Here is a 25,167-nt window from a genome sequence, read left to right as displayed (position 1 = left end):
TAGCCTTCTTAGTTTCAATGGTTGGAGGGCAGGATTGTGTCGATATCTGAGAGGAGCTCAAACGCCCACGTCAACTGTCGAGTCAAAACTTGTTTGTTTCTTGTGTAGACGAATCAGGTACAATAACTTGTAACAACGTAACGGCATAACCCTGTCACAAATATTACTTAAACCAACAATTAAAATGCTCATTACTTAAGGTATGCTCCCAAACTTAAAGCATCCCAAAAAGCTAAGGGACCACTCATATCTGAAATTACCCGTAAATTAAGGTATCACAGTAAGAAAGGTAGATTTTGGTCAACACACTCACAGCACAGGTTTGTGTAGTTCTGCCACTGGATCTGATTAGATTGAGCAGTTGGGAAGAAAGAAATGCAGGTTATTTGGATGCAAATGGAATGTGCCTGCTTGAGCAAGCAGTGTCAAAGTGATTTCTATGAGACGATTTTGTTTGTTATAGCCACAGGGGAGACAAAACGCACATATACGTTTGTTTTACACTTTTTATGTCGTTTTTAGCACCTCTGTTGCACTCATGAAACAGCAACTCGGAAACGTTTCCCCTCTTTTTCCATCTTGTCACCTACCGTGACAATATCTCCAGGCTGGACCGGAGAGAAGGTTTGTCTGGCGGGCGACAGTGCCGGAGGCAATCTGTGCGTGACGACGTCGTTGCGTGCCGCGGCCTACGGCGTCCGGATGCCAGATGGCATCGTGGCTGCCTACCCGGCCACCCTGCTGACCGCCTACGCCTCGCCCTCTCGTCTGCTCACCCTCATGGATCCCTTGCTGCCGCTGAGTGTTCTCTCCAGGTGTCTCAGCGCCTACTCAGGTGCGTGTTCTGCTGTAGGATGCAGGTTTTTGTTTTTGATGTGCACCATTTGTAACGTCCTCAGCTTTCTCTACCCGTTTTACGTTATAATGAGCAATGTTTTAAAGGGTAAATTATTCCTCTGTGCCGCCCGTGCTTTAGGTTTTAATGATCGTATTCATCACAGAGGTTTGTCTGCTCTCGTGAAATCTAAATAATTTCTTCCTTAGCGACAGTTGGGATTATAAAACTGGCAAATCCTCTTATTAGCATTTATATTGTTCTCCAAATGTGCTTATTGTGGCATGTAAATAACCAGGACCCGCAGAAACGTTTGTCAGACAAGTGGGGACAACAGCGGACGATCATATTAATTAAGCTTATCAAGGAAATTGTCTTTACTTTGTTTACGGGCAATAACTATCACTTTGTTATTCCCTCCTCGTTGTTATCTGTACTAATAACAAATTGCCTTTTGCAACATTGAATCAGCACATTTATTTACTATTGCAGCATTTTCCTTTTATCACCTTCCCAGTTTTTATGTTATAATACCCCACACTCTCTTTAATCTAATGCCCCCTCACTCGTCTTTTGGTCCAGGTAATGAGCCGCAGACGGAGAAGCAGGTGGAGAAGGAGAGCACACTCAGCATGGTGAGGAGGGACACGGCGCTGCTGCTGCGAGACTTTCGACAGGGAGCGTCCAACTGGATCCACTCTTTACTGGACTCCAACAGGGCCGTCAACCCCTCCAGCACGGATGTAGAGTCAGGGGAAGCCACTGGTAAAGCCGTGCATAAAGTCTAGTTCAAATATGTTTGCGTTTGTTGCACCCTTAGTTACAGTGTCTTAATGAGAGCAACATGTTTTATTCAGATACAAACCCTGTTTCCATATGAGTAGGGAAATTGTGTTAGATGTAAATATAAACAGAATACAATGATTTGCAAATCCTTTTCAACCCATATTCAATTGAATGCATTACAAAGACAAGATATTTGATGTTCAAACTCATAACATTTTTTTTTTCTGCAAATAATATTTAACTTAGAATTTTATGGCTGCAATATGTGCCAAAGTAGTTGGGAAAGGGCATGTTCACCACTGTGTTACATCACCTTTTATTTTAACACCACTCAATAAACGTTTGGGAACTGAGGAAGCTAATTGTTGAAGCTTTGAAAGTGGAATTCTTTCCCATTTTTGTTTTATGTAGAGCTTCAGTCGTTCAACAGTCCGGGGTCTCCGCTGTCGTATTTTACGCTTCATAATGTGCCACACATTTTAATGGGAGACAGGTCTGGACTGCAGGCGGGCCAGGAAAGTACCCGCACTCTTTTACTATGAAGCCACGCTGTGCTAACACTTGTCTTGATGAAATAAGACAAGTGATAACGTTGCTTGGATGACAATATATGTTGCTCCAAAACATGTAGATAGATAGATAGTACTTTATTGATTTTTTCAGGAGAGTTCCTTCAGGAAAATTAAAATTCCAGCAGCAGTGTGCAGAGTTTAGATCAATTTAAATAAATGTAAAAAGTAAATAATGGGGTTTTAAATGGAAACAAAATAGAGAAATATTACAATAAGAATAAAAACTAAAAAAGCAACAATGGGAATAAAAATATAACAGTAAAATAAGAATATAACAAGACAAAGTAGGCAGTAGTGACCATGTTATGTACCTTTCAGCATTAATGGTGCCTTCACAGATGTGTAAGTTACCCATGCCTTGGGCACTAATACACCCCCATACCATCACACATGCTGGCTTTTATACTTTGCGCCTATAACAATCCGAATGGTTATTTTACGCTTTGTTCCGGAGGACACCACGTCCTTTGTTTCCAAATATAATTTGAAATGTGGACTCGTCAGACCACAGAACACCTTTCCACTTTGCATCAGTCCATCATAGATGATCTCGGGCCCAGCCAAGCCGGCGGCGTTTCAGGATATTGTTGATAATTGGGTTTGACTTTGCATAGTAGAGTTTTAACTTGCACTTACAGATGTAGCGACCAACTGTAGTTACTGACAGTGATTTTATGAAGTGTTCCTGAGCCCATGTGGTGATATCCTTTACACACCAATGTCAGGTTTTTGATACAGTACCACCTGAGGGCTCAAAAGTCCGTAATATCATCGCTTACGTGCAGTGATTTCTCCAGATTCTCTGAACTTTTTGATGATTTTACGGACCATAGATGGTAAAATCCCTAAATTCCTTGCATTAAAGTTAAAGTACCAATGATTGTCACACACATGCTAGATGTGGCGAAATTATTCTCTGCATTTTTCCAATCACCCTTTATCATCCCCTGGGAGGTGAGGGGAACAGTGGGCAGCAGCGGGGTCGCGCCCACGCCCAGGAAAGATTTAACTCGTTGAGAAATGTTGTTCTAAGACTGTTTGACAATTTGCTTACAAAGTGGTGACCCCCGCCCCATCCTTGTTTGTAAATTACTTGGCATCTCATGGAAGTTGCTTTTATACCCAATCATGGCACCCACCTGTTCCCAATTAGCCTGCACACCTGTGGGATGTTCCAAATAAGTGTTTGATGAGCATTCCTCATCTTTATCAGTATTTATTGCCACCTTTCACAACTTCTTTGTCACGTGTTGCTGGCATCAAATTCTAAAGTTAATGATTATTTGCAAAAAAAAATTGTTTGTTTGAACATCAAATATGTTGTCTTTGTAGCATATTCAACTGAATATGAGTTGAAAAGGATTTGCAAATCATTATATTCTGTTTATATTTACATCTAACACAATTTCCCAACTCATGGAAACGGGGTTTGTAATTATTTGATCTAAAAAGAGCCGCCTCTTTCCTTTCCTTAACGGCGCTTGCATTTTTTGTTTTTGCTGAATTTACTTTATCACCAACAGTAATGTAAAATTATGAGCTGAATTAATTAATGATGCTACAAAAAAAATATTTGTATGTACAAAAACAAACTTAACTATTAACGGTGACGGTACAAACACATGCAGCTTCATTACTATCAGCTTTAATCGTTTTTCTTTTTTCTTCCCATTGCACTGATGAGTGAATAATTTGATTTAAGTCCGTGCAGGTTGGAGCGTGTTCAAAATAGTTTTCTTACACATGCTAGACTCTGCTTTTTAATTGTGTGAATGCTCCAAGACTACTGTAATGAATCCAAACAACAGAAGCATAAGTCCTTATTACATTTTAACAAAAGTATAACATGTTACAACAAAGTAAGCAGCAATTAACAGTAATTTATCAAAAATATTAATCATAGTTTTGAGAAAGTAATACAACCACATATAATGCAATATGTTACCGCAGTGCTTCTCAACATTTTTTCAGTGATGTACCCCCGTGAACATTTTTTTAATTCAAGTACCCCCTAATTGAAAAAAAAAAGATAAAGAAGTAAAATACAGCACTATACATCAGTTTCTGATTTATTAAATTATATAACAGTGCAAAAATATTGCTCATTTGTAGTGGTCTTTCTTGAACTATTTGGGGAAAAAATATATAAAAATAACGAAAAACTTGTTGAAAAATTAACAAGTGATTCAATTCTAAATAAAGATTTCTACACACAGAAGTAATCATCAACTTAAAGTGCCCTCTTTGGGGATTGTAATAGAGATCCATCTGGATTCATCAACTTCATTCTAAACATTTCTTCACAAAAAAAGAAATCTTTAACATCAATATTTATGGAACATGTCCACAAAAAATCTAGCTGTCAACACTGAATATTGCGTTGTTGCATTTTTTTTCACAGTTTATGAACTTACATTCATGCATTGTTGAAGTATTATTCAATAAATATATTTATAAAGGATTTTTGAATTGTTGCTATTTTTAGAATATTTAAAAAAAAAATCTCACGTACCCCTTAGCATACCTTCAAGTACCCCCATTTGAGAACCACTGTGTTACCGCATACATCAAAAAGCTAAATAAGGAGCCTTTGTAACACGTTATGAAATATTTTTTATTATCATTTACATGCCAAATAATAATATTGTGATGTGTATCGTTATTGCAGGAGGTTGCAATATAAATAGATTTCAGGCAATATTGTCCTTCCCTACTCCCAATCAGAGGTCAGCTTTAGTCATTGGCTCGCAAATGACACCACTAATCTTTACTCAGGGTCCACTTATCTTCTCCCTTTTGGATTTCACCTGTTTAAATCAATGCATATCATTTCCCCTCACTGGAACAAGAGGTATCTTGACATTAATTGTTCATTACCGCAACCATAAATTTCCTCAATGACTCCTTAGCAAGATCACACCCTCGCAGTTTATTTATACAGGGACCGCTTTCAGCCTCCCATTGAATTTCTGTTTCCTTGTCTCAGACGTGGTGAGGAAGAGCGTGTCAGAGACGTCCATCTGCTCCCCTCACGTGGACCCCCCAGCCTCCTCGGAGCTCACAAACCTCCACACTGGCAAATTATCTGGGAAGAGCCAGACATGCCAGGACCTGGGAACCCATAATTCCACCTCCCACTGTGCACCACTCCTGTCTGAACACAATGTAGGTCACACTGATATACTTGCTTGATTCTGTCCAGATGAAGTGAACCTTTTATTTCAAAGAGCTAAAAGGAAGTTGTGTTTATGCAAAAATTTGAACTGAGCAGAAATGTGTAGCATATTTTTCGGATTACCGTATTTCCTTGAATTGCCACCGGGGCGCTAATTCATTTAAAACCTCTTCTCACTCTGCGCTTACCAAAGGCATGCGGTAAAGGTAAGCATGCGCTAATTGTTTTAAAAACTTTTCTCACTCCGGCACTTACCAAAGGCATGCAGTAAACATTTGAGTGTGATGTAAGGATACCATCATGAAAAGCACATTTAATAAAAAATATGTTATTATGGTGTTACCTTTACTTATAAATGACGTCCATGCCAGCTCCTTCTGATCAAAAGCATCGATAACTTATTTATAGAAGTCTTCCTTATCTTTCTTCAGTTTTAAAAGTCTCTCTGTCTCGATGGAGATATTCCTTTATAAATTTGAGCGTGATGTAAGGATACCATCATGAAAAGCACATTTAATAAAAAAAACGTTATTATGGCATGGACGTCATTTATAAGTAAAGGTAAAAGTCAAGTCAAGTCAGCTTTATTTGTCAATTTCTTTACATGTAAGACATACAAAGGAATCGAAATTATGTTTCTTGTCTACGCATGGGAGAGTGAGAAACATAATTTCGATTCCTTTGTATGTCTTACATGTAAAGAAATTGACAAATAAAGCTGACTTGACTTGACTTGACTTTTACCTTTACTTATAAATGACGTCCATGCCAGCTCCTTCTGATCAAAAGCATCGATAACTTGTTTATAGAAGTCTTCCTTATCTTTCTTCAGTTTTAAAAGTCTCTCTGTCTCGATGTAGATCTTCCTTTATTACCTCCTCCTTTTTGTAGCTGCGGACCGGTCAACGCGTGATAATTTGTCCCGCGGCTCGGCTGGGGAGGGATTTTTTATTAAAGGCATCAATCAGTGATATTGGTATTTGGCAATCTGGCATCTCATTTGTCCAACTTGCATACTTGTTTTTTTAAACACTTTGTTATGAGAGTAGCATGTGTGTGTGTGTGGCCCTTTAATGTCTGGCAGCAGGTGAGTGATGTCAGTGAGTGTGTGGGCGAGAGAGGAGAGGGAGCGGTCGCTGAGGGCGGGGGAGAAATACATTGGCATCAAACTCTGTAGCTTGCTAGCTTTCCGAGACTCTTATTTGGTTTTATCACAGGCAGGATGAAGCAGGTATTTGATGGTGAAGACAGGAACTGTGCATTATTTCAACAGACTTTGAGTCTGTTGAAATAAAAAGTGTTTCTCTCCGTCCTGTCACTGATTTTTTTCTTAGAGCTGCCAGCAGCCAGCGCCATCTCACAAGATCCTCGGGTGCCGAGAATGTCAAACAACTGACGAAAGTGAAATCTTGGTGAAGATTGATGATTGCTCATTTTTCTGTCTTATTTTTTGGATTCCTGGCTTGCGATCGACTAACACACCCTCCGCGATCGACCGGTAGCTCGCGATCGACGTAATGGGCACAAATGGGCTAGAGCAGGGGTGGGCATTACGTCGATCGCGATCGACTGGTCGATCTCGGAGGGTGTGTCAGTCGATCTCAAGCCAGGCATTAAAAAATAGACATAAAAATGAGCAATCATCAATCATACCAAGACTTCACTTTCGTCAGTTGTTTGACATTCTCGGCACCCGAGGATCTTGTGAGATGACGCTGGCTGCTGCGAGCTCATATTTAAGAAAAAAATCACTAACAGGGCGGACGCAGAGAAACACATTTTATTTCTAGAGACTCCGTACCTACTGTCAAAACTCTAAAGACCGACTGCACAGTTCCTGTCTTCACCATAAAAGACCTGTTTCATCCTGCCTGTGCTAACAAAATAAGAGTCTCAGAAAGCTAGCGTGCACAACGGAGTTTGATGCCAATGTATTTCTCCCCCGCCCTCAGCGACCGCTTTCTCACTTGCTTGCCCACCCGCACACTCACTGACGTCACTCACCTGCTGCCAGACATTAAAGGGCCACACACATATGCTACTCTCATAACAAAGTGTTTAAAAACGAGTATGCAAGTTGGATAAATGAGATGCCAAATCCAACCACTTTCATGTGGTATTGGACAGAAAGGAGGACTTTTTTTCTCCTCCATTTGAAAATGCGGACGTTATCAGCACCACTGTCTAATTCCAATCAATGCAAGTCATCAGAATCAGGTGATACACCAACTTATATTCTTGTCTTCATGAAAGAAAGGAATCTATGTGTGTTAAACATGCTTGTATTATCATTAAACACCATTAACTTGTTAACAAAAATGTATTTTTCATAAATAAATGAATACAAATTATAAATAGGAATGAGGTAGATCTCCTCGACTTGGTCAATTGAAAAGTAGCTCACCTGCAGAAAAAGTGTGAGCGCCCTTGGGCTAGAGTATACAAATGAGTTTTAAGATGGGACTTCTACTGAGGGCATTCGAGAGTACTAAAATCAATAGAAAAATGGTAAATGACTTGTCCCATCCTTGCCCTTGGAAAGATGTTTTGCTTCATGATGGCCATTTTTTTTCCACTTTGACAAACCACGTGCTTGTCAGTGCCCTTAAATGTGTGTACCAAATTTTGTGGTGATTTGGCAAAGTGCTCTCCAGCTACAGTGGTTGTTATGTGGAGCACTTTGAGCTCTGTGAGAAATTCAAAGTCAGTAGAGTTGTAATTCTCGGAAAAGTCCTAATAGCCGTGAGGGGTAAATGCTTTAACTCATTTTGAACTTCACCTATTTGTGTGCAGCGCTTCAGGAGGAGAAATGAAAATGCCTTGTGTTAACTGCCTTCCACTTAACTCTTCCTGCAGCCCGAACAAGTCAGTTTCTCCATCTCCAGTGAACCTGATACCCCTTTTCTTGGCCGTCTGTCGTCCGTGGCCATACCGCCCTCCGGAGGCGAGGATGGATCAGAGTTCCCGCTGGGCTTTGAGCCCCTGCGCTCGGAGCAACTGTCGGAGATGAAGTTGCTCAGCTCGCCGGTGGTCAAGGACCCCTACTGCTCCCCTCTGCTGGCCCCCGATAGCATGCTGGCAGCTCTCCCGCCTGTTCACCTCGTGGTAAGTTGCAGCTGTAAGATTTCCAGTACACATATGTACACAAATGCTAGAAGTTTATCACTCCTTTGGGTGATTAATGTTCGCAATCTGCGCATTAAAGAGATTGAATAACTGGAATGGACTAATGCTGTTGCGAGCAGCCCACGCCTTCTAATGTATTCAAGCCTGCTAATGTTCTCATCATGCTGTCTGCATATATTTGCTAGATTAGCAACATGTAGGGATTTCCATAAACCAGGGGTGCCCACACTTTTTCTGCAGGCGAGCTACTTTTCAATTGACCAACTCGAAGGGATCTACCTCATTTATATATATCATTTATATTTATTTATTTATGAAAGAGACATTTTTGTAAACAAGTTAAATGTGTTTAATGATAATACAAGCATGTGTAACACATATAGATGTCTTTCTTTCACAAAGACAAGAATATAAGTTGGTGTATTACCTGATTCTGATGACTTGCATTGATTGGAATCAGACAGTAATGATGATAACGCCCACATTTTCAAATGGAGGAGAAAAAAGTTGTCCTTTCTGTACAATACCACATGAAAGTGGTTGGTTTTTGGCATCTAATTCATCCAGCTTCCATACACTTTACAAGAAAAACATTGGCGGCAAATTCTGTAGCTTGCTTGATTGACATTCACGGCACCCGAGGGTCTTGTGAGATGACGCTGGCTGCTGCCAGTTCATTATTATGAAAAAATGACAGAGATGAAGGCGAGAAACACTTTTTATTTCAACAGACTTTCGCGCCGTCCCTTCCGTCAAAACTCTATAGGCCGACTGCACATTTCCTATCTTCACAATAAAACCCCTGCTTCATGCTGCCTGCGCTAACAAAATAAGAGTCTCAGAAAGCTGGCGTGCACATCACTTGTGCACGCCAGCTTTCTGAGGGATCGCTTGTGCACGCCAGTTTTTCGAGACTCTGTATTTAGTTAGCGCAGGCAGCATGAAGCAGGGCTTTTATTGTGAAGATAGGAAATGTGCAGTCGGCCTTTAGAGTTTTGACGGAAGGTACGGCGCGAGAGTCTGTTGAAATAAAAAGTGTTTCTCACCTTCCTCTCGGTCATATTTTCATAATAATGATCTTGCAGCAGCCAGCGTCATCTCACAAGACCCTCCGGTACCGTGAATGTAATTTAAGTGACGTCTTGGTGAAGATTGATGATCACTCATTTTTGGGTCTATTTTTTTAAAAGCCTGGCTGGAGATCGACTGACACACCTCTCGCGATCGACGTAATGGGCACCCCTGCCATAAACTGACCATGCAGTTGACTGATGAGGTTTGGATGTAGGGTCGGATTTGGTCAAAATTGTATCTGAAACTTTGGCGGTCTTTCAGGTCTGATGAATTGAGCACAATTATCTATCCTGATTTGTGATGCAGATCTCTGCCAGTTTTTAAAATTAAGACCAGCATTTCTGATGGACCCAAGGAACGATATATTAAAAAAAGGCCTTTTCTGATCAATATTTTTGGCTTCCAATCAAATGCGATTTTGAGTCCTGATTTAATACTAGATCTTAGAACTGGACTTGTTTTACAGAAAGAAACTAAAATACATTTTTGTAAATATTATCTTAATACTTTTAGAGTTTTGTTGTAAATCTGATGATGTATTAAATGTGGGGTATTGAATGCTACATACATGTTTTTAAATAAACAAAAGCAAAAACTACTATTTGCTCCCATTTAGGGCTGGGGCATTTGGCCTTTTATTAATATCTCGATATTTTTAGGCCATGTCACGATACACAATATATATCTCGATATTTTGCCTTAGCCTTGAATTAACACTTGATACATATAATCACAGCAGTATGATGATTCTAGAGAGGGGGGTTGCCCACATATGTAGTCCTCTCCAAGGTTCTCATAGTCCTCATTGTCACCGACGTCCCGCTGGGTGTGAGTTTTCCTTGCCCTTATGTGGGCCTACCGAGGATGTCGTAGTGGTTTGTGCAGCTCTTTGAGACACTAGTGATTTAGGGCTATATAAATGAACATTGATTGATTAATTGATGATTCTATGTGTCTACATTAAAACATTCTTTTTCATACTGCATTTCGCAAATGGAAAAAATGCTTTCCGTTTGGACCAATATGGAACCAAAAAGCGACCCAAATGCACCCTTTAGGTAACGTTATATTCTCGAAGAGGTTAACGTTATAAAAATGTTTTGGGAACCAAAATGGTTAGCTGGGTTATTTGTAAAAACATCTGTGTAAATGTGATCACGGACCATTTTGGGACAACACACGTAGATAAATAAATAATATTAAAAAAACAACTGAAGTTAGTGTAGTGATTTCGATACATCAAATGTATTTACTTTACACAAGCTACGTTTACATTTAAACAATTTGTGTTACCTTGTTTCTGGTTTAAAAAAAAAAGCTAGTCAAAGATTATATATTATATCATGACAGCACTTTAAAGGTTTTAGGAATCTGATATAACAATTTCAGTCTCTTCCAGGTTTTTTTAATTGAACATGCCGGCTCCCATTTAAATAGCCTCAATTTAAAATGATTTTATACTATGTGAAGACAGATTTGCAAGTTCAATGTGCCATTAAAAAAAAAAATACTCCTCAAAGCGTAAATTATCCACCATTAAATGGTAACATCTTTGGTAGAATAAGTGCTTATTAGATGAAAACTTTCTATAATAATATCCAAAACATTACACCAATACACTTCATTCACAAACGGTGTTAGAAAAAAGATCAGTTAGAATATCACATAATGTTGGATAAAGAGAACATACAAGTCCTTTATTTATTGAATTAAAGATACTGAAATTCTACTACATAGTGAATTTGCAAACCGCTAAAATTATACACAAAGCTAACTATAATCTGCTACCCAAGAATATACAACAATTCTTCTCAAAAAATGAGAAATATAATCTTCGAGAAAAATGTAATTTAAAACATTTAAGACCTTCAGTATGTGGAATTAAATTATGGAATGGATTATGCAATGAAATCAAACAATGTGCCCTGCGATGAGGTGGCAACTTGTCCAGGGTGTACACCGCCTTCCGCCCGATTGTAGCTGAGATAGGTCCACCCCCCCCACCACCACCACCCCAAAGGGAATAAGCGGTAGAAAAATGGATGGATGGACGAAACAATGTACTATTAAGAAACTCTTCAAACTTAAGTGTTTACAAACTACAAAGGAGAACAATGATAAACATTCTGAATTTATTTCATCCATCCATTCTTTCATTCTCAAAATTATCTTACTCATCTCATCATATGAAATATAATTTACCGGTACGTCACCAATTATAATTGAGTTATTTATTTTTATTGTGATATGGAGTATATTGTGGAGAAATTGAGAAAACAGGAAGTGAACAAAATTTTAGCAACTGTTATGTAAAAGAAAAGAGGTCGGATTAAATAAACTCTGCTTCTTCCTACTCCTTTTTGAACATGTTGAAAAGAGAAACTGTAAATTGTGATGTATCATGTTGTATGCATTAGGGGTGTAACGGTACACAAAAATTTCGGTTCGGTACGTACCTCGGTTTAGAGGTCACGGTTCGGTTCATTTTCGGTACAGTAAGAAAACAACAAAATATAAATTTTTTGGGTTATTTATTTACCAAATTTGTAAACGAAGGCTTCATCCTTTTAACATTGGGAACACTATAATAATTCTGCCCATGTTAATCCACATTAAACTGCCTCAAGTTGTTGCTTTGATTAAACAAAATGACAGAACTTTTCTTCTACATATAAAAAGTGCAACATTAAACAGCTTCAAGTCAACTCATCATGCTTAATTTATTACAGCATTCGGGAAGCCTGTAGTTGACTTTTATTATGTAAATGTTATATTTTTATCAACATGTAATAACAGGGACCCTGCCATTCAAACTAGGCTGCCACATTACTAATAATTAATGTAACTATAGCAGAAAAAATAGTAAAACAGCAATTGGAGAGACTATTCATCCCTGAACACCATAGAGTTCAACGCAATAACAGACAGGCAGGGCTTTGTTGCCCCTAACACACACACACACTCGCAAAATGAGCTAACGTTACGCTAAAAGCTACCTAGCCTTCACCTAAAGCCAGGACTGCGAGTGAGCTGAACTGCAGTTTAAGTTTCTAGAAGGTCAACGGGCACATAGAGATGTTTAGAAAGTAGTTGACTTGGAAGTGTTTATTATTGTTTGGGGAGAGTACGCTGTTCCCCTGCTAAACACCTATCTGCTCGACGCTAAAGCATTGACAACATGCGTTCTGGATACGCACTGCTGATTGGCTGTTACATCGCTTTGAATATTCACTGCTGATTGGCTTTGTATGTAACCAATCAGATGGTTGTGTGGGCGGGACAATGCTTGCTGCTGAGACGGAGGCAGAAAGCAGAGCAGCTTGTGAAGACTTACAAACTCGTTCGGTAGAAACGGTTCAATGCAAATACACGTACCGTTACACCCCTAGTATGCTAGCATGTTCCAAATAGAATAAACTATAAAACTGGAAACAGGTTGTGCGTGAACAGTCCGTCAAACCAGTCGACAAGATACTGTTTGTCCTTTTTAAAATGGCTCCGGTGAGTCAGTGAGAAGGTAAATATGGCTCGGACAAAAGAGAGATGGCCACTCGCTCCCCCTTTTTTTTTTTTTTTTTCATCTCTTCATTAAGATGCTTGACACGTCTGCAGGGAATCTGAATGTGCTTTTCATCGCTCCCACCTCTCTCAGGCTTGTGCTCTGGACCCCATGCTGGATGACTCCGTCATGTTCGCCAAGCGCCTGAGGAACATCGGGAAGCCCGTCACGCTGTGCGTGGTGGACGACCTCCCCCACGGCTTCCTCAGCCTATCGCAGCTCTCCAAGGAGACCAGGGAGGCCAGCAATGTGTGCGCCGAGCGAATCCGCGCCGTCTTCACTCAAGAGGAGACGACCCCAGAGCCGCGCAAGCACCGCAAGCTGGAGCGGACCGACAGGGGCGGGCTGGCCCCCTCCGAGGGCGCGGCGACCCTCTTTGACAGAGGTGAGCTGGACGAAGGGCTGGGGGCTAAAACCGCTGAAGGTTTTATAACTGTTGCTCAAAGCAGCGCTGACATTGGGGGTGTGGAGGTTTAGGTCCACTAAAAGACTCCAGCAGCAAAAATCACCCAAGACAAAAGGCCCTTTAATACTGCCTGGAAAGGCCAGACTTTTTTTTTTTTTTTGCCTGTTGCTTCTTTATATAAATGGCAATGACACTTAACGGGGTCACTTTCTGGCATCTGAGGTAGTATCAGAGGCGGGACGCTACCTGTGTACAATTCTGGGACCTTTTTATTTTGAAAGCAATTGTCGCTGTCCGTCAAGCACTCACATGATTATGTTGCTGTGTGACAGCACCATGTCCTGCTTTGCAGATAAATTCTACTGATGTGACAATTTTAGGCAAAATTTATGCAAGCCAATGCTTATACCAGGAGAGAGCAATAGACAAAGAACAGGATGTCCTCTTCTGCTTAAAAAACGATGACAAAAGCCCCTTTAATACTTGCTGGAAAGGCCAGACTTTTTTTTTTTTTGCCTGTTGTTAGTTTATATAAATGGCAGTGACACTTAACGGGGTCACTTTCTGGCATCTGAAGTAGTATCAGAGCTGTAACAGAGGCGGGACGCTACCTGTGTATTAAGATATTCCGTAATTCTGGGACCTTTTTGTGTTGAAAGCAATTGTCCCCTCCGTCAAGTATTCACGTGATTATGTTGCTGTGTGACAGCTCCATGTCCTGCTTTGTAGATAAATTCTACTGATGAGACAATTTTAGGCAGAACTTATGCAAGCCAATGCCTACACCAGGAGAGAGAAATAGACAAAGACCAGGAATTCCTCCTCTGCTTAAAAAACGATGACAAAAGCCCCTTTTATACTTGCTGGAAAGGCCAAACTTTTTTTTTTTTTTGCCTGTTAGTTTATATAAACGGCAGTGACACTTAACGGGGTCACTTTCTGGCATCTGAAGTAGTAACAGAGCTGTAACAGAGGCGGGACGCTACCTGTGTATGAAGGTATTCCGCAATTCTGGGACCTTTTTGTGTTAAAAGCAATTGTCCCTGTCTGTCAAGTATTCACATGATTATGTTGCTGTGTGACAGCACCATGTCCTGCTTTGTAGATAAATTCTACTGATGCGACAATTTTAGGCAAAACTTATGCAAGCCAATGCCTGCACCAGGAGAGAGAAATAGACAAAGACCATGAATTCCTCCTCTGCTTAAAAAACGATAACAAATGCCCCTTTAAAACTGCCTGGAAAGGCCTTTTTTTTTTTTTTTTTTTTTTTTGCCTGTTGCTAGTTTATATAAATGGCAATGACACTTAACGGGGTCACTTTCTGGCATCTGAGGTAGTATCAGAGCCGTAACAGAGGCGGGACACTACCTGTGTATGAAGGTATTCCGCAATTCCAGGACCTTTTGTGCTGAAAACAATTGTCCCTGTCCGTCAAGTACAGGTGCTGGTCATATTATTAGAATATCATGAATAAGTTGATTTGTTTCATTAATTCCATTTAGAAAGTCAAACTTGTAGAATGTATACATTCATTCCAAACAGACTGATACATTTCAAGTGTTTTTTGCCAAAAAGGAGATGATTATAGCTGGCAACCAATGAAAACCCTAAATTCAACATCTCAGAAAATTAGAACATGGTGAAAAGGTCAGATATTGAAGACACCTGGTGCCACACTCTAATTAGCTAACTAACTCAAAACACCTGGAAAAGCCCTTAAATGGTCTCTCGTTTTGATTCTGTATGACACACAATCATGGGGAAGACTGCTGACTTGACAACTGTCCAAAAGATGACCATTGATACTTTAAAAAAAGAGGGCAAGACACAAAAGGTCATTACCAAAGAGGTTGGATGTTCCCAGAGCTCTGTGTCCAAGCACATTAATAGAGAGGTGAAGGGAAGACAAAGATGTGGTAGAAAAAAGTGTACAAGCAAGAGGGATAACCGCGCCCTGGAGAGGATTGTCAAACAAAACCGATTCAAAAATGTGCGGGAGATCCACAAAGAGTGGACTGCAGCTAGAGTCAGTCCTTCAAGAACCACCACGCACCGACGTATGCAAGATATGTCGCATTCCTTGTGTAAAGCCACTCCTGAATAAGAGACAACGTCAAAAGCGTCTCGCCTGGGCTCAAGACAAAAAGGACTGGACTGCTGCTGAGTGGTCCAAAGTTATGTCTTCAGATGAAAGTAAATTTTGTATCTCCTTTGGAAATCAAGGTCCCAGAGTCTGGAGGAAGACAGGAGAGGCACAGAATCCACGTTGCCTGAAGTCCAGTGTCAAATTTCCACAATGGGTAATGGTCTGGGGTGCCATGTCATCCGCTGGTGTTGGTCCACTGTGGTTCCCGAGGTCTAGGGTCAATGCAGCAGTCTACCAGGAAGTTTTAGAACACTTTATGCTGCCTGCCGCGGACCAATTTTATGGAGGTGAAGATTTCATTTTCCAACATGACTTGGCACCTGCACACAGTGCCAAATTTACCAGTACCTGGTTTGAGGACCATGGTATCCCTGTTCTTGATTGGCCTGCAAACTCACCTGACCTTAACCCCATAGAAGACCTATGGGGTATTGTGAAGAGGAAGATGCCAGATGCCAGAGCCAACAATGCTGAAGAGCTGAAGCAAGCTGGGCTCTCATAACACCTGAGGAGTGCAACAGACTGGTCGACTTTATACCACGCCGTATTGCTGCAGCAATTCAGGCAAAAGGAGCTGCAACTAAGTATTGATTGCCGTACATGCTGAAACTTTCCATGTTCATACTTTTCAGTTGGACCGCATTTCTAAAAAAATATTTTTTGGTACTAGTCGTAACTAATATTCTAATTTTCTGAGATACTGAATTTGGGATTTTCAGTAATTGTCAGTACTAATCATCAAAATTTAAAGAAATAAACATTTCAAATATATCATATGTGTGTAATGAATTGATATAATATTTAAGTTTCACGTTCTGAATATAATTACTGAAATAAATCAACTTTTTCATGATATTCTAATAATATGAACAGCACCTGTATGTTGCTGTGTGACAGCACCATGTCCTGCTTTGCAGATAAATTCCACTGTTACGGCTCTGATGCGACAATTTTAGGCAAAACTTATGCAAGCCAATGCCTACACCAGAAGAAAGTCACAGACAAAAGACCAGGATTTCCTCCTCTGCTTAAAAACGATGTTAGCGATCCTGTCAGAACACCATCTGGCGCACAAAGATGTTGATTGACTAGTTTAAGGGAGGTATTTAAGAAGTGGGGGTCTATTTAACGCAGATCGGCGCTCGCCCACGCGGGGCGATCCTCCGACGTGTGATTCATCAGTCACTTAGGCCGCTAATTAGATAACACTCCTCGGCGGAATCGTTGCAATGTGAATGGGCTCTTGTCCTGCAGAGAGTCTCTCCTCGTCGCTCTTGATAACCGTGCGTTGTGCTCGCTCCATTACGCCGATACAGCTCACTTTGTTGACGCTAACTCTGTTGACTTGTGCCCAAATTGGATTACCTCCAAAAGAAAAAAGTGCAACAGGCAGAAAGGCTGCACTGAATGTGTATTTTGTGGTAATCATTTGCTGTATTTTCTCTCTACCAGGGGTAGGGAACCTATGGCTCTAGAGCCAGATGTGGCTCTTTTGATGACTGCATCTGGCTCTCGGATAAATCTGAGCTGACACTGCTTAACACGATAAGTAATGAATAATTCCACTTGTAATCACAGTGTTAAAAGTAACGTTCAAAATATAAAACATGCTCATGCATTTGAATCCGTCCATCCTTTTCCTACCGCACTTGTTCAAGAAGTTGCATTAAGGATAAGAAGTAATTTATTTATTATTGGTTAGCGTAGAGCAGGGGTCACCAACCTTTTTGAAACCAAGAGCTACTTCTTGGGTACTGATTAAAGCGAAGGGCTACCAGTTTGATACACACTTAAATAAATTGCCAGAAATAGGCAAATTGCTCAATTTACCTTTAATAAATAAATCTATATATATATTTAAAAAAAATGGGTATGTACGGAAGGTTTTTTTGTAGAGAATAAATGATGAAAAAAAACACTTAATTGAACAGTTTAAAAGAGGAGAAAATACGAAAAAAATGACTATTTAATTTTGAAACATAGTTTATCTTCAATTTCGACTCTTTAAAAGTCCAAATTCAACCGAAAAATATGAAGAGAAAAGCTGGCTAAATTTAATCTTTTTGAAAAAATTAAAAAAATAATTTGTGGAAGTAATTTTTCCTGATTAAGATTAATTTTAGAATTTTGATGACATGTTTTAAATAGGTTAAAATCCAATCTGGACTTTGTTAGAATATATAACAAATTGGACCAAGCTATATTTCTAACAAAGACAAATCCTCATTTCTTCTAGATTTTCCAGAACAAAAATTAAAAAATAAATTCAAAAGACTTTGAAATAAGATTTAAATTTGATTCTACAGATTTTCTAGATGTGCCAGAATTTTTCTTGTTGAATTTTAATCATAGTAAGTTTGATTAAATATTTCATAAATATTATTCTTCGAAAAAACAGAAGCTAAAATTAAGTATTAAATTAAATTTTTAATTAAATATTTATTATTCTTTACAATAAAAAAAAAATATTTGAACATTGAATTAAGTTGTCAGGAAAGAAGAGGAAGGAATTTAAAAGGTAAAAAGGTATATGTGTTTAAAAATCCTAAAATGATTTTTAAGGTTGTATTTTTTCTCTGAAATTGTCTTTCTGAAAGTTATAAGAAGCAAAGTAAAAAAATAAATGAATTTATTTAAACAAGTGATGACCAAGTTTTTAAAATATTTCCTTGGATTTTCATATTCTATTTGAGTTTTGTCTCTCTTAGAATTATTAATGTCAAGCAAAGCGAGACCAGCTTGCTAGTAAATAAATACAATTTAAAAAATAGAGGCAGCTCACTGGTAAGCGCTGCTATTTGAGCTATTTATAGAACAGGCCAGCGGGCGACTCATTCGGTCCTTACAGGCACCGCGTTGGTGACCCCTGGTGTGGGGCGTGCCCTCCTGGGGGTTCTTCAGACCACCAAGCACCGACACGAGAGCCTGTTTCAGGGTTACAATATTATTTTATTTTTCAATAAGTCTCTCAGTTGCTTTCCAGCAATTGTCTTTTTCTCTTTCGTTGTCGCTCGCGCTCTGGCTCAAGCCCCTGCCCCGTCTCTCCTCCTGGCTGCTGCTTATAAACAGAGCGACAGATGATTAGATAACAAGGCCCAGGTGGGCCATCTACGTACCTGTCGCTGATTTCGAGGCCGATCCTGGCAACAACCCGCTTCGCTGCAGGCTCGCGGGCCACGCCCCCTCCACAGTTAGCTTCAGAATAAGAGACTTATTATACTCTAGAAATGTTGGTCTTACTTAAAAATGCACGTGTTTAGTTGTGTTCAGTGCTAAAAAATATATTATATGGCTCTTACAGGAATACATTTTAAAATATTTGGCTTTCTTGGCTCTCTCAGCCAAAAAGGTTCCCGACCCCTGCTCTACACCATAAGTGTTTACTAGTTCATTTGAATATGCTCAGACCTTGTTAAGGAACAGCTGCTCTGCAGGTATATTAGTATATGTTTTATGAGTTCTGAAGAGGAGGAGGATTGATCATTAGTGAGATTAGTTCCTGGAACATTCACCCACACCGGTTATTGTGGATGCGAGTAAAGCATTTTGGATCTTTTGAAGTATTCCGGTGTCAGCTGGAGGACGCTAAGTAGTGTATTTTCACACTTTCCTTTGACCGCACAATCTTCACACCGTGCGCAGTGTGTCGACACCTCCGTTTTAGTGTCTGACGAGCTGCTCGCACAAATTGAGCTGTGTGAGAAAAGTTGATGCTCAAAGGACCCTGACCAGGAAAAAAAAGATTGTACTGCTTCCCTCTCCTCAGTCGCCCTCCTCCGATAACGTGAGGGCACCCCATTTGAGAGTTTCACGACAGAAACGCAACATTTCTACTTTGCTGCTTCCTGCGACCGCCGACAATGGCGGCGATTGGCCGCACGCCACAGGGCATAATAGTGAGAGTCCAGAGATGGAAGGGGGGAAAGGATTTAGCTGAAGTGATACAGAGAAGCGGGATTTTCAGATGAAGACCGACTGTAGCGGATTAGACGGCGCTCGCTGGTGTCAGCCTGGAGTATTTTCCGCAACATTTTCCTGTCGGCTTGATGAAGAAAGGCGGCGCCATCAAAGAGGAAGACAGTTTTGTTGTTGTTTTTTTCAGCCGTAGCACGGTTGTCCGTGGGTTTGCCTTCTCTGCACTTTTGCTTTAGGGCTTTAGAATTTTAGGGCTTGTACAATTTGTCGTTTAGTATGTCGACTACCACGTCGAGGCTGTACTGGCACTTTAATCCTCACCTGAGATGCTTGCTTACATCGTTTTTAATTCGAGCTGGGCCTTCACTGTCAATTTAGTCTGATTTTGGTGTACTTTTACTTAAATAAATAAATGATAAATAGGTTGTACTTGTATAGCGCTTTTCTACTCAAAGCGCTTTGACACTACTTCCACATTTAACCATTCACACACTGATGGAGGGAGCTGCCATGCAAGGCGCCTACCAGCACCCATCAGGAGCAAGGGTGAAGTGTCTTGCTCAAGGACACAACGGACGTGACGAGATTTGTACTAGGTGGGATTTGAACCAGGGACCCTCGGGTTGCGCACGGCCACTATTCCACTGCGCCACACCATCCCTAAAAACTAGATAGGCATCGTTTGTGATAACTGTGCGATTGTCAACTTCTGAACTGCTGTAATTAGTCAGTTTTAGAGAACTTAAATTATTTTTTAACGTGAAACTAAAACTAAATTAATAGGAAAACCGATTTTGTTTGCAAAATATTTTTGTTTTGAAGTATTTGAAAAGTGCCAAATGGACACTAATATCAATCAATCAATGTTAATTTCTATAGCCCTAAATCACAAGTGTCTCAAAGGGCTGCACAAGCCACAACGACATCCTGGGCTCAGATCCCACATCAGGGCAAGGAAAAACTCAAACCAATGGGACAATAAGAAACCTTGGAGAGGACTACAGATGTGGGGACTCCGAACCCCCCGCCCCCTCCTCCCGGTCGACCAGGGCAATGGACGTCTAGTGGATCTAGCATAATATTGTGAGAGTCCAGTCCATAGTGGATCTAACATAATAGTAAGAGTCCAGTCCATAGTGGATCTAACATAATAGTGTGAGAGTCCAGTCCATAGTGGATCTAACATAATAGTGTGAGAGTCCAGTCCATAGTGGATCTAACATAATAGTGTGATATTCCAGTCCATAGTGGATCCAACATAATAGTGATAGTCCATTCCCTAGTGGATCTAACATAATAGTAAGAGTCCAGTCCATAGTGGATCTAACATAATAGTGAGAGTCCAGTCCATAGTGGATCTAACATAATAGTGAGAGTCCAGTCCATAGTGGATCTAACATAATAGTGAGAGTCCAGTCCATAGTGGATCCAACATAATAGTGAGAGTCCAGTCCATAGTGGATCTAACATAATAGTGTGATAGTCCAGTCCCGAGTGGATCCAACATAATAGTGAGAGTCCAGTCCATAGTGGATCTAACATAATAGTGTGATATTCCAGTCCATAGTGGATCCAACATAATAGTGATAGTCCATTCCCTAGTGGATCTAACATAATAAGAGTCCAGTCCATAGTGGATCTAACATAATAGTGAGAGTCCAGTCCATAGTGGATCTAACATAATAGTGAGAGTCCAGTCCATAGTGGATCTAACATAATAGTGAGAGTCCAGTCCATAGTGGATCTAACATAATAGTGTGATAGTCCAGTCCATAGTGGATCTAACATAATGGTGATAGTCCATTCCCGAGTGGATCTAACATAATAGTGAGAGTCCAGTCCACAGTGGATCTAGCATAATATTGTGAAAGTCCGGTCCATAGTGGATCTAGCATAATATTGTGAAAGTCCAGTCCATAGTGGATCTAACATAATAGTGAGAGTCCAGTCCATAGTGGATCTAACATAATAGTGAGAGTCCAGTCCATAGTGGGGCCAGCAGGAGACCATCTCGAGCAGAGAAGGGTCAGCAGAGCAGAGACGCCCCCAACTGATGCACAAAAGAGCGGTCCACCCTGGGTCCCAACTTTGGACAGCCAGCGCTTCATCTGTGGCCACCAAACCTGTCCCGCCCCCTCCACAAAGGAGAGGGGGCAGAGCAGCAAAGAAACGGCAGATCAACTGGTCTAAAAGGGGGGTCTATTTAAAAGCTAGAGTATACAAATTAGTTTTAAGGTGGGACTTAAATGCTTCTACTGAGGTAGCATCTCTGTTACGAGGATGGCATACCGTAGTACTGGAGCCTGAATAAAAAAAAACGCTCTATAGCCCGCAGACATTTTTTGGGCACTGGGAATCACTAATCACGTTGTATTTTTTGGCTTTGGAAGTCGGACATTCAGTTTGAAACGTTCAGTTTTAATCAACAGAATAATTTTTTTGTTGTAAAATCGTACAGTGTAAGCCCAGCTCGAACAAAAATGTCTATAAAGCACATTGAACATTTCATTAAGCTGAAGTCTTTGTCCGACATTTTCACTCTTGTGCGTATTTGTAGATTTAGCCAATTAGTTAAGTCATTGTTTTCGTAAAGTTTTATGCTGCTGATCCACAAATTGCCTGAACTTCCTTATGTTGTTTTTTGCCGCTTTGAGCTACCTCACGTTCTTTATAATTAATGGTTGAGATTTACACTTTTGAACGACGGATAGCTGATCCGGGTCGGCCACAGTTTGTTTGAATACAGAAAATTGTCCCTGTCAGGTTTAAGCACCGAATTATCAATTAAACAGAACAAGAAACAAGGAATCAGGCAGAGACAGAGTTCAATTTTGCTCATGAGGAGAACGCATGGAGCTGCACACTCCGTTACGGTCTCACCCTACCCTCTGTTTATTCAGTTTAGGAGTTCCCTAGTTACATCGTACTGAGCTCAGTACGCACAATACGTGATTATTCAGAACGGAGTGAGCTGGGTGGGGGGGCGTTGTGATTGCACCCTGTCTCTGCTTTTTCTGCTTGCCGTTGATATGACTTATCTTCGTTGAGGTGCTGGTTCGTCCTTTGGCTGTTAGCAAGCTGAAAGAAAGAAAACCTCGGCGGCGAGGCGACTCCGCACATGCAGTGGGAGATAAGTCGTGAGCCCTTGCACGAGAAGAAAAAGTACAGCTTGAGCACAATAGATAATAAATACAGCAACGGCCTATAGGCTTAAGAGTTGTGTGATAACTTATCAATCAATGTTTATTTATATAGCCCTTAATCACAAGTGTCTCAAAGGTCTGCACAAGCCACAACGACATCCACAGTTCAGCGCCCAAATAAGGGCAAGGAAAAACTCACAACCCAGTGGAACATGGATGAGAATGACTTTGAGAAACCTTGGAGATATATACGATTATGTACAATTATTCTAACAGTCCCATTTCCTGCTGATTTGATATCCACTTTAAGGTTTTTGATTTGATAATGTACAATCAGAGAATCAGTTAGACGACTGCAATTATTATAATGTTTCTAATAGATAGTTCAGTTTTTTATATTAGCTACAGACAAAACTGTGTCGTAGGACTGAATCAGAACCAAAGACTGCAAGTTGCAATGTTGGGACCGAATCCTCTGTTTTTTTTTGTGTAAGCACAGCTGCGGTAATAATTAGCAACATGTTGTAAAATGCTAATCAGGGTGAGAAGAAACAAGCCATTTAAGTCACTCCTTTTTTTTCCCCATGAACAAACACCAAGTGCAAACCTGTGAAATAAAAAAAGAAAAGAATGTCATTTTACTATTGTATAATCTGTGTAGATATTTGTATCTGGCGAGCTTTTCATCAGATTCGATGCTTTGCAGGTTTCCTACTCCAAATGTCTGTTGATTTGTATAAAATAATAAATGTATCCTCCCACACTGTGTAGAAAAGTAGATGATTCAATATCCACTTTTGATTGTGCATGTGTTTCTTCCCCTACTTTTAGGTTGTATTCCACAAAGGGTGATCATAAAACCAAAGGCAAACAGCCACAAGCAAACCTGAACCAAACAAACCTTATAGTAGGTAAAGTTGTATGCATGTGACTAATGAATGCTTTAAAATGTAATATCGGAAATTATCGGTATCTGTTTCAAAAAGTAAGATTTATGACTGAAACGCTGTACGGAGTGGTACACGGACGTAGGGAGAAGTACGGAGCGCCAATATACCTTAAAGGCATTGCCTTTGTGTGCCAGTCCAATCACATAATATGTACAGCTTTTCACACATAGAAGTGAATGCAAGCATACTTGGTCAACTGCCATACAGGTCACACTGAGGGTGACCGTATAAACAACTTTAAAACTGTTACAAATATGCGCCACACTGTGAACCCACACCAAACATAATATATACAGCTTTTCACACACAGAAGTGAATGCAAGCATACTTGGTCAACTGCCATACAGGTCACACTGAGGGTGGCCGTATAAACAACTCTAAAACCGTTACAAATATGCGCCACACTGTGAACCCACACCAAACATAATATATACAGCTTTTCACACAGAGAAGTGAATGCAAGCACACTTGGTCAACTGCCATACAGGTGTGAGCGTGGCCGTATAATCAACTTTAAAACTGTTACAAATATGCGCCACACTGTGAACCCACACCAAACATAATATATACAGCTTTTCACACACAGAAGTGAATGCAAGCTTACTTGGTCAACTGCCACTCAGGTGTGAGGGTGGTCGTATAAACAACTTTAAAACTGTTACAAATATGCGCCACACTGTGAACCCACACCAAACATAATATATACAGCTTTTCACACAGAGAAGTGAATGCAAGCACACTTGGTCAACTGCCATACAGGTGTGAGCGTGGCCGTATAATCAACTTTAAAACGGTTACAAATATGCGCCACACTGAACCCACACCAAACATAATATATACAGCTTTTCACACACAGAAGTGAATGCAAGCTTACTTGGTCAACTGCCACTCAGGTGTGAGGGTGGCCGTATAAACAACTTTAAAACTGTTAGAAATATGCGCCACACTGTGAACCCACACCAAACATAATATATACAGCTTTTCACACACAGAAGTGAATGCAAGCTTACTTGGTCAACTGCCACTCAGGTGTGAGGGTGGCCGTATAAACAACTTTAAAACTGTTACAAATATGCGCCACACTGTGAACCCACACCAAACATAATATATACAGCTTTTCACACAGAGAAGTGAATGCAAGCACACTTGGTCAACTGCCATACAGGTGTGAGCGTGGCCGTATAATCAACTTTAAAACTGTTACAAATATGCGCCACACTGTGAACCCACACCAAACATAATATATACAGCTTTTCACACACAGAAGTGAATGCAAGCATACTTGGTCAACTGCCATACAGGTGTGAGGGTGGCCGTATGAACAACTTTAAAACTGTTACAAATATGCGCCACACTGTGAACCCACACCAAACATATTATATACAGCTTTTCACACACAGAAGTGAATGCAAGCTTACTTGGTCAACTGCCACTCAGGTGTGAGGGTGGCCGTATAAACAACTTTAAAACTGTTACA

The 25,167-nt window shown here is 40.3% G+C and overlaps 1 protein-coding gene across 4 annotated transcripts in view; it reads left to right on the top strand.

Annotated features, from left to right (window-relative positions):
• Nucleotides 1–23,503, top strand: part of lipeb (lipase, hormone-sensitive b) — a 96,666-nt gene extending 73,163 nt beyond the window's left edge. For all 4 annotated transcript variants that reach the window (XM_061915048.1, XM_061915050.1, XM_061915051.1 and 1 more), the window contains 5 exons: nucleotides 608–835; nucleotides 1,418–1,600; nucleotides 5,180–5,358; nucleotides 8,225–8,473; nucleotides 13,221–23,503. In XM_061915048.1, the coding sequence (XP_061771032.1) occupies nucleotides 608–835; nucleotides 1,418–1,600; nucleotides 5,180–5,358; nucleotides 8,225–8,473; nucleotides 13,221–13,604 (1,223 nt within the window). In that variant the 3' untranslated portion in view covers nucleotides 13,605–23,503. The remainder of the gene's footprint in view (nucleotides 1–607; nucleotides 836–1,417; nucleotides 1,601–5,179; nucleotides 5,359–8,224; nucleotides 8,474–13,220) is intronic.
• Nucleotides 23,504–25,167: the final 1,664 nt, after the last annotated feature.

Source organism: Nerophis ophidion, linkage group LG11 (genome assembly GCF_033978795.1).
Source record: "Nerophis ophidion isolate RoL-2023_Sa linkage group LG11, RoL_Noph_v1.0, whole genome shotgun sequence".
Lineage (NCBI taxonomy): Eukaryota > Metazoa > Chordata > Actinopteri > Syngnathiformes > Syngnathidae > Nerophis > Nerophis ophidion.
This window is presented reverse-complemented; position numbering and strand designations above follow the sequence as displayed.